This window comes from Myxine glutinosa, chromosome 2 (assembly GCF_964187855.1).
Source record: "Myxine glutinosa chromosome 2, kmMyxGlut1.1, whole genome shotgun sequence".
Taxonomy (NCBI): Eukaryota; Metazoa; Chordata; class Myxini; order Myxiniformes; family Myxinidae; genus Myxine; species Myxine glutinosa.
Window position 1 is genome coordinate 156,416,001 of NC_136262.1, and position 11,020 is coordinate 156,427,020.

The 11,020-nt window shown below is 44.0% G+C and overlaps 1 protein-coding gene across 1 annotated transcript in view; it reads left to right on the top strand.

Annotated features, from left to right (window-relative positions):
- Nucleotides 1–10,697, top strand: part of LOC137421144 (guanine nucleotide-binding protein subunit alpha-11) — a 105,032-nt gene extending 94,335 nt beyond the window's left edge. The window contains 3 exon segments of the mRNA XM_068106891.2: nt 1,125–1,254; nt 4,925–5,078; nt 7,208–10,697. Coding sequence (XP_067962992.1) covers nt 1,125–1,254; nt 4,925–5,078; nt 7,208–7,398 — 475 coding nt within the window. The 3' untranslated portion in view covers nt 7,399–10,697.
- Nucleotides 10,698–11,020: the final 323 nt, after the last annotated feature.

Below are 11,020 nucleotides of genomic sequence, written 5' to 3' on the forward strand. Positions count from 1 at the left end.
TAAGGACTAAAATTCTACTTTTAGACGTCTCCACTCAGTCGCAAATACGACACATAGGGGAAAGATAAAGAAATAAAATGTTTTCCTTTTAATCGGCCGGCACTAAGCTTTTGCGTCCCAACGAGCACTTTGGGAAGTGCTCCAAAAATGGTGCCTGCGCCGCGTGTCAAATGCCCAGGCGTGAAGCAAACAGCCGAGGCCGCCCTCTTTCGCTCTCCACTCTGTCCGAAGCACCAAGAACCCCACAAGCTGCCCCTCTTCCTCGCGATCGAAATTGCCAAAGTTTCACCAGCTCCAAACAAAGCTCTCTTCGCCAGCCTGCACAGTAATGGCTAAACCTCCTCCTCCAGCACAAAATCCCAAGAGAGCGACTCTTCTTTCAACGGTCCTTTTTCCCAAGAACTTTCTCACTCTAACGTCACACTGTCCAATCGCCGAGCTACACTGAATCATCCCATGTCTCCTTGACCAATCACGAAGCTCAGGGCGTGGCTTTTTTCCTTATTAGGTTGGTGGGGCGGGGTTTACTTGCCGACCGGCTCTGCCCGGCTTGCAGGGAACGGTTGTTGTTTAAACGGTGATGTTTAGGGCCGGCCTTGTTGTTGTTGTAAAAACGTAGAGAAAAGCCACAGGGGACAATCACATACTGGGGGAAAACTAACCTTAATCCCTATCTAGTTAACACAGCTTCACCCCCCATGTGAAGACACAAACAATCTTAAGCTCCAGTTTCCCTACTTAAATACATCGAGATGTCTTCCTTATGTGTCCATGGTCCATGCTGCACCTATACGATCCCACCTGTACTATGGGATTCCATCATCTACCCCCACAAACGTAACAATATCTAATGTTGGAATAATTTATGCATTACATTTTACATAATTTTGATTCTTTTCTTTTGTATCGATTTGTGTTTTTTTTCTACTTTTGTAACTGTACTGCCAAAATATATACTGTGCAAAAAAAAAGTACTAATGCTGTACCATCTTCTTGTCTTTACTCCCTTACCCTTTCATCACACTCACCCCTCAAATCCCCACCTCTACACCTTTTTCTCATCTGCCATATTTTAACTCTCCGACGCCAATTATTTAACTCTCCTCCTCTGGTGCTGCACTCAGGATGGTGGATGTCGGGGGTCAGCGTTCTGAGCGGAGGAAGTGGATCCATTGCTTTGAGAATGTCACTTCAATCATGTTCTTGGTTGCTCTGAGCGAGTACGATCAGGTGCTTGCCGAATCTGACAATGAGGTGAGGTATTTTGGGACTAAGGTGTCAAACACTGAACATTTATTCATCTTGCACAGCCTTCCTCATATTGTAACAGCCGTCCGGTTGCCTGGTTGGAATTTGGAGGGTTGCGTCAAAGCGCTTTGAATACCTCCCCTGACAGATCTGTGTCTGAAGACCACGATACGATGCAGATTGGAAGTTTTAAAGTAGCCCAGCGTTTAAAGTAGCCCAGCGTCTTAAAGTAGCCTAGCTGGGCCCAGTAGCCCAGCGCCAATAGGCGTCACGTGACTGGATCTAATCTTAAGCTGAACAACCTAAGTCACCTGATGTTATGATAATGATAAATTATGATAAGCGGTGAAGAGCGCAGCCAATTAATCCTTTTACAGGTCTTTATAAACTATCAAATAAAGCAGCCACCACAGACAGAATTTACCCCTGAGGCCAAATGTATTGGAAAGAATTTGCAAGGGGAGGGGATATACAAGAAGCAATGACAGTAACCAGTACATGATAAATAAATTCCTCGGTTGATCACCAATTTATCAACTGGTGGTCCTCGAAGGCTGAACACCATCCACTGGGAAAGCCAAACAAATATTTACTTTGGTTTCTGACGCACATAAACTCCGAGATCTGTTAGTCACATACAGTCTGTTTGCCCGTCTAAAGGATGAAAGCCAGTATAATAGGTAATAACCCAGGGCAAACTGCTGCATTTAAAACCTCCTAATGAGGGCTTTTCATGCTAATTTATAACAGCCGTCAGCCCTCGTCATTAATTACCATTTCCATCTCAAACCGCAGACCAGGCCAACATGCCAGTGAGAAAAACAGGTCTCTACAACTTGATTGATTTGAGTCTATCTGTGACCATTTCAATTGATTGGACATTGTTTAGAAAGAAACACACCTTTTTATATAAGGTCCCACAGTTGACAGTGAATGTAAGAGCAGAAACTCTACCATGAAATGCAAGGAACTGTCTGTAGAATTCCGAGATAGAATTGTGAGGAGGCATATATCTGTGGAAGGGTATAAAACAATTTCTCGAGTGTTGAAAGTTCCCAAGAGCACAGTGAGCTCCATCATTAGGAAATGGAAAGAATATGGAACGACCCAGTCTCTTTCTAGAGCTGGCTTGTCCAACCATACTGAGCAACCGGGCAAGAAGCACCTTGGTCAGGGAGGTGACCAAGAACCCAATGACCACTCTGTCAGAACTACAGAGTTCCTTGGCTCAGATGGGAGAACCTGCTGGAAGAACAATTGTCTCTGCAGTCTCTGCAGCACTCTGAATGGCCAGACGGAAGACACTCGTGAGAAAAATGCACATGACAACACGACTGGAGTTTGCAAAAAGGCACGTGAAAGACTGAGAGCTGAGAGCATGAGGCAAAATATTCTGTGGTCTGATGACATGAAAATTTAACTATTTGGCCTGAATGCAAAACACTGCATCTGGTGGAAACCAAACACAGCTCATCACCCATCTAACACCATCCCTATCGTGAAGCATGGTGTTGGCAGCAACATGCATTGGGGATGCTTTTTAGTGGCAGGGATTGGGAGACTTGCAAGTATAGAGGGAACAATGAGTGGAGTCAAATACAGGCAAATCCTTGAGGAGAACCTGCTTCAGAGTGCAAAAGACCTTCGATCGGCGACGATGTAGAGGTCTAAGTGGTGTATATGGGTGTGATGGGATCTTAGGGATCAAAAGGGTGCAAAGGTCTAAAGGGGTCTAAGGAGACTTAAGGGGTGGAAAGGTCTAAAGCAGTGGTTCTCAAACTTTTTTGGACTACCGCCCCCTTCTGCCCTCTTGGACCGACCGGCCCAATGCCCCCCTTGTCCTATCGTTCGTGGTCGGACACCCAGAATTTATGTAGAGAGGAAGCAAAAATAACAGAAGCCAAATATTTTCTGAATAATATTTTACTTTACTTTTTATTTTATTTTGCACGACCTACAATGTTTCAGCAGAACAGGTCCAGGTGAGGCAAACTGGGAATCTGTTATCACAGGCCCAAATACCTTTAGTGTGAAGGGTGGGCCTGGTGACTCGCTGCGAGATTACAAACGTCTGGCTCCATTTCAATGAGGTAGAGACGCAGATCGCCCCTCTTGGTAATGTCAAGGCAGTTTCGATACTTGGTCAGCAGCACCATCACGGCGCTGAACCCTCTTTCAACGAGGTATGATGTGGGGAACGCCATCAGCAGCAGTTCTGCCTCTGTCCACATTGCGGGGTATTCGCCCCGCTCCAGAATCCAGAATTTGCCCTATTCATTCTGCGAGAATCTTGCCTTCGCCTCATCATCATTGTGGAGGTTGATAATTTCGTCCTGTAATTCATGCTTCACATCTTGAATGTCACATTTGAATGGGTTGATCACCCATGCTGACACCGACAATTCTAGCATGTCTCTGAAACGCTGCTCCATATCTCCACACATCTTCTCAAGGTGATTGCAATAAACGAGCAGCTCTTCATCAGAAACAGCAGTTTCCTTTGCCAACCAGGGAAAGTGGTACATATCTCTGCGGCCGAGGGTTTCCCTGTGCAGAGTCACCTTGGTTACGAATGCGCCGATCACTTTCTTTGCTTTAATCAGCGTCATATGGTCACCCTGGAGTTGTTTGTTGACATCATTCAGTATACTTAATATGTCTGTGAGGTAAGCCACATCATGCTCAATCGCATTCACTTTCTCTGATGGCTCCGTATCAATTTCCGACAGAAACTCGACCACTGTTGAGAAGAGGGCATGGAAACTTGTCAAACCTAATACCTACATGACATCAGCAAATATGTGATCATAAAAATCATGTGGAGGGGGAAAGAATGTGATCGTTGATTGGATGGCCAATTTGCCGAATGGTGCCGGGTAACCTGTTCAGACTGCAGGAAGCCCAATGAGCGCTCCAAATCGCCGCTGCTCCTCTAAATCGCCAGTGCCCCCCAAATCATTGCCAGCGCCCCCCTACCGCCCGTGGACTCTCTAGCGCCCCCCTGAAAGTTCCCAGCGCCCACTGGGGGGCGGTAGGGACCACTTTGAGAACCTATAGTCTAAAGGATATAAAAGGTCCAAAGGGTGAAGCTAGCTATCAGTGTCTAAAGTGTCAAAAGGTCTTGAAGGTCTTGAAGGAGAGTTGTTCTTTACTTATCCGGGTTCCTTTTGATGACTACAGCTTTGTTCTTTACTTATCCGGGTTCCTTCTGATGACTCCATCTCTGCTCTTTACTTATCCGGGTTCTTTCTCATGACTCTATCTTTGCTCTTTACTTATCCGGGCCAAGGGTGTACTTACATTTTCCACATGCGAAATTGGCATTTATGTTTAATTAAATTATATAATGAACTACACAATATAAATGTTTCATGATACAGTATTTGTTATATTATATCACCTTTATCTATCAATATTGTTGAAATGAAGATCAAATAGCTGTATGTTGAAATATGTTGAAAAAGTCAAAACTTTACATGGGGTGTACTTACTTTTTCACGTGACTGTAGATAATTAATAGATTATTATTTTAAATTTTCTTTATTTTGTTATTTCAATGTAAAATCGACATGTTTGTGGTCCTCCATGAGGAATTGTTCTTTTTCAATTGCATTGTTTTGTCTTTCTGTGGACTGAAGATCCATTAGCAAAAGGCGTAATGTGGTTTCATTTGCAGAATCGTATGGAGGAAAGCAAGGCACTCTTTCGAACAATCATCACCTATCCATGGTTCCAAAATTCCTCAGTTATCTTATTTCTGAACAAGAAGGACCTGTTGGAGGAGAAGATCACGTATTCGCATCTTGTTGACTACTTCCCTGAGTTTGAGGGTGAGGCGTGTATGTGTGTGCGTGCGCTGAATGCCATGTAAATTTTGTTGGGTGGCTGCACGCTCTTCAAACGAACCTGGAAGAAACACACACACACACACACACACACACACACACACACACACACACACACACACACACACGGCATTTAATATGGAATATTTTTTTGTGGGGGTGAACTTACTTTTCAAGATGACGTAGAACCAAAAGTTCATTGGAATTATGTTGAAATTATTCTAGATTTTGTTAATGTGACCTTTAAAAGAAACAAAAACCACATTTGACATTTCGAAGCAAATAAATTGATCCTTGAAAGTGATGTAAACTGATATCGAACTCAATTCACGGACAGTACTGTGTTAAACTTCTGTACGTTTTCCAGAAGTATCTCTTTATTTTGCACATTAGCCAAAAATAATTTCAACAAAAACAAAAGCTAAATTATGACTGGGATTACGGACAGTAAAATTACAGTTCAGTACTTCGTGTAACCCCCACGAGCATTCAGGAGAACACGTACACGTCGAGTCATGCTGCTCACGAGATTTACCAAGGTTTGGACAGGAATCGCTTGCCATGCAGTGACAATAGTCTGCTGCAATTCACGCACAGAGGCAGGCTGCTGGTCCAAGTTGTCGATTTGACGCGTTAATTCTGCCCACAAGTTCTCCATCGGATTCATATCCAGGGACTTGGCAGGCCACTCCATATGCTCTACACCACGGTCAGCAAGAAAGTGTTGGATCATGCGAGCACAATGAGGCCGTGCATTGTCATCTTGGAAGACAAAGTTTCCTCGAAAGGCTGCACGAGAAAATGGAAGCAATGTTTCTTCCAGAATGGCCCTGTACTTGAAGTAGGCGGAAACTTCAGGTTTCCATTCAGTACAACCAGGTCAGTTTTGCCCCTGCATGAAAAGCTTAGGAAACATGAAAAGCTTAGGAAAAAGAAGTAGGAAACTTCAGGTTTCCATTCAGTACAACCAGGTCAGTTTTGCCCCCTGCATGAAAAGCAGCCCAAACGGTCACCCCACCACCTCCAGCTTGGACTCTTGGCACTATACAATCTTCGTTGTGGGCTTCATGCACTTGTCTGCGCACTCGGACGCGGCCATCTTGACGATAGACCAGAAATCTAGACTCATCACTGAAGGTCATGTGATTCCAGTGTCCTGGCTGCCATTTATCGGTGCTCTCTGGCCCACTGCAATCGGCGCTGGCTGTGTTGTCTGGTCAGGTGTGGCTTTCTCGGGGGATGCCTGGCACGATAGCCTGCTTGAACCAGTCGTTGGTTGACGCCTTCTGGATACAGGCACATTTGTCAGTTGCTGCCACTCAGCCCTAAGCCGATTAGCTGACTTGGTACGGCCATTGCAGACTAACCGGTGCAGCTGGCGATCATCTCTCCTTGTGGTTCTGCGTGGACGTCCTGGCCTCGGTATTGGAGTAGGGACACCCCTCTGAGCATTTCGTTTCAGGATCTTTGACACCTGACCTTGAGTGATGCCATACTGCCGAGCAAGAGCGCGCTGTTTCATGCCAGAATTTCGTAAAGCCACCACTCCATGGCAAACAGCATTGTCAAGTTGACGGACCATCTCCAGAGGAAGCGGCAATAACTTTTGTAGACATGCAGCAGTTGTTTTCCACTAATACAGAACGCAACAACCCTTATATATATACCCGATTGTGAAGCCAATCCTCAAATGTACCTGTCCTTACATTTTGTCATGCCACCTGTGATATAATCCTGTTATTGACTTCTTGCTGCGAAAGACAATCAGTGACATGGTTCTTTCAACAAAGACATCACCGAAGGGTAAAACAAACTCACCAGATTGATATACTGAGTTCAGAAAGTAAACCCAAGTCAAGAAAAAAAAAATGCCATATTAAATGCCATGTCTGTATATATATATTTTAAAAATATTGGAAGAGAAAGTTGAACGCACTTTGACGATGGGTGTACAATGTTGGAAATGTTTTAATTGTTGGCCTTTGACCGCCGCTGCATTTGATATGTGTTTTCACCATTTGAATCCTGCATGAATTTCATCTGCCCCCCATTTAACCCTTTCAGCTTTTATCAGTATGGAATGTTTTGTTTTTTTGTTTTTTTTAATTCCACAGGGACTCAAAGAGATGCACAAGCTGCCCGTGAGTTCATCTTGAAAATGTTTGTGGATCTGAACCCTGATAGTGACAAGATCATCTACTCTCACTTCACGTGTGCCACTGACACAGAAAACATCCGATTTGTCTTTGCGGCTGTCAAGGACACCATCCTTCAGCTTAATCTCAAGGAATACAACCTTGTTTAGGGTCGAGCAGGCTGTGGCAGGCATGGTCGGGCAGACCGGGAGGCATATGGGGGTGGGCTGGGCCGAAGACTTTTGAAAGCCGTGCGTCTGTCGATGTCCTCATGTCTGTCAGTCTGTGTGCATATGCACTGGCCACGTCAGCGTGTGCGTGTGTCTGCAAAGTGGTCGAATTGCTCGCACTACAGACCGATCGGGCCGTTGATGAATGACGTCCTTCGTCTGCACTTTTTATTTTCCTCTCCCTCTGCTCCGGCTCTATCCCGCAAGTGTATTTGTTGTTGTCGTTGTGGTTGTCGTTTTATTCTCCCTCGATCCCATTCAACCTATTTGGCCAAACTTTGTAGGAAGTTTTTTGATCCTCCCCATGGCAAACTCGGATGGAAATCCTGGGCAGTTGCTCATAATTTTGGGAAGACGGAGGTTTTCGAGAACGCGATCTCGGTGCAAGGGAGACGTGTTCTTTATTTGTCCTGGTTTGGGATTTATTATTTTGGAGAGCAGTTTGAATTGTGGCAAGGCCTTCCTCCACCCATGCCTGGCATTTTGTGTGCCATTAGTTTTAACCGCTTTTATGTTCACAATGAATGATATAATCACTCAAACCTATTTTTAATGTTTTGACGAGCAGAGGGAATGTGAATTTTTATTTCAGTTAAATATGGGAATTTCTCCTTTTTTTTTATTTTATATTTTGGTACCCTTCCACCCCCCCCTCAGGTATTCGTACTGTTTATTGGATTGCAAAAAAAAAATTGGTTTAAAAATGTAATTAAACCCGTTCATTTTAATCAGTGATTTTAATGTGACTGGTGGGCATGACTATGGAAGTTGTACAAGAGCTATAATTTATGCATACTGCTTTGAATGTCACTCGTGTGTGTATAATCTTTTAAATTATTGAGTCTTATTATTTTTTTTTCGAGTGGTACAAGTTTTATCTTGCGTTTGTCAAGCGGACAGCCGAGGCTAAATGAAAAGGAAAGCGAGTTTGAGCGTTCGGTTTTGAGGGGGAATGGTTGGAAGAGGCTCGTCCTGAGATGCCTTTAGGGCCATACAGATAAGAGAGTTTGAAGCAGGCCTTGCACATTAATCCTAGCTTCCTCAATTCCTTCCGGCTGTGTGTAAGTTTGTGCGTGTGGATTATTTTTCTCTCTCGCATTGAACGTGTTGCTGTTTAAAGAGAGTTGGTTTTTGGGGGAGGGCGAGGTGGTTTTGGTGGTGGTTTTGGTGAACATTGGGTTGTGACTTTAAAATAATTGCTGGTTATATGATTGGCGATACGAGCAAAGGGGTTAGAAGATAATGTGATTTATTTTTCCCGTCAAGGCCGTTTCCGATTATCATGAGCCTCTTGAGAAAACTGCCTTCGTGTATGAGGAACTTTTTTCTTTAACAACACTACATTCTGAACGACAGAACAGCTATTTCTGTTTAATCTGCTCTCTTTGGTTTTAACTCGATGGTGAGGCTACGGTTGCCTTGGAGAGGACTTTCTGGATTAGGAGTCGGAGTATGTTATTGGTGGAAACTCTGCTTCGCCCAGAGAGCCTGGCAAGTGAAGAACCTCGTGCAGTCCTTTGCATGTTTTTTTCCCGTGCTTTGTTCGGTGAACGCGTTTGCGCCAGTTAGAGTACCGCACTATTTTTGGTCCCTGCAAGCCAAGCAAATGAGGCTGAAAAGGCTGCTTTGTGACGGAGAGAAAGGGGATGACCGGGGAATTCCGCGGCAGATCGAAAGCTGAAAACGGACACGACTCGGTTTCTTCTTTTGTACACGACAAACATTAACACCCCCGGTTTTTCAGACTTGTAAACCTCATTTGTAAATAGTGCAATGTTAAAATGCTGAACGTCAAATGTATATAATAACTATTATCTGGCAGTATCCATATTTGCCTTGTTAATTACCAAATTTGCCAATTTGAATGTGCTGTATTGTTATCTCGTATCTGTTATTATGGTATTGTATTGTTTTTAAATCTCGTATGAATAGCTTTTATGTTATTGCCTTTTTAGAGGAGAACAGAGGGGAAAAACAAAAAAAGTCATCTGTCGGAACGTGTACATTTTGCCAAGTGCAGTCTCGGTAGATGATTGGAAGCGTGGGATGACTGTTTGTGGCTGCGCCGTGATGTGGGGTTCGCACACTACATTGGACCTATCGCCGTTCCTGGCTTACTGCGGGGGCGCCGAGCATCCTCGTTCCCAGTTCTTTAGAATGCATGCTTAACATTGGTACAAGAAAGGGAGCGTGGAGAGAGAGACTGTGTGTGTAGGTGGATATGTGGACACGCTTCTATTGGTACGTTTTAGCCCAGCGCCGCTTAAGAATACTTTTAAATGTAATTGTATATGAAAGCTTTGCATTGTTTGTTTTGCTTGCTTGCGTTTTGTAGGCAGTTGGTTTTTAATTAATTTTTTTTCTATTCTCTTTTGGGATTTTCTACTTTCCTTTCTTGCTGTTGATATTTTATGGGCCTGGTGGATGAAGCATCTTGTGACGAAAGGCATTTAGGTGCCACTTTGTGTGCGAAACTCTGCCCCGTGCCACCCATTCATGCCTTGCACGCCACCGCGAGCTTGTCCTTGTTAACGCCATAGCACTTTTCGGGCCTCATCTGCCGTCCTTATTGACCCTCTCATCTGTACCAATCTTGGGGCTGTATCCAGATACCCGGCGATTTTAAGGTAGATAAATAACTGAATACCCTCTTCACTTAATAGCTTGCACTTGGCTTGGTGCCGTGTCACGATGGGTCGTTTTACTGATGGTGTATTTAAAAATATATTATAAAAAGCAAACACTAAGCATTTGCAAATCTGTACTTGGTTTCAATACTTGAATTCAAGATGTGCCAACATGCCACAGTGGCAAACTAAAGTAGAATCTGGACCAACCTACGGGGGAAAAGGGCTGTGCCGTAACGATTAAGAGCTTTGCACATCTAGGATCGCTTTTGTTCACTCGTCTGGCGGCTGCAAGTGTGCGCCTGGGTTTGGCAGCATAACGTGCCGTTGCTTTTAGTGGTTAAGGATAGGTTAATGCAGGCATGGGACATTCCAAACATAGCTCCTGTTAAGGGCCTGTTATCGGTTTTTGTTTTTTTTGTGAATATTGTATCTTTATACATCTTGCAACTTGCCAAGGAAGTACCCTCTTGCATGCCTCTGAAGTATTGTTTTTGTACGCTGTGTCTTGGCTCCTCTCTGGAGGCCATTTTTTCTCCTTTCTATAATTACACATTCATATCCCATGTACACTGTACAGCCACCAACACGGAATAAAATGATTTGTTCAGACGTGCTGTCGTGGTTTGATGTTGTTTCCTATGCAACAGGGAAGATGCCTTAAATAATGGAGAAAAAAAAACATTGGTTGCAGTGCCACTTGAGCTTTTCTCTGGGTGCTCAGATAGTACAGCTACCACTGCTTCGTTGATTTCACTGCTTACTGACGTCAAACGTCCAAGGAGATTCTGTAGTGATTTCAAATTGCCACACTAGATGGCAGTAAACAACCATGCATTGATGGGATGTGGGAACATACTGTGACGTTCTCTCAGCCGTTAAGAAATATAAATACGCTACCTCTGGTATTTGCATCTGCCACTTTGGTTTTGATC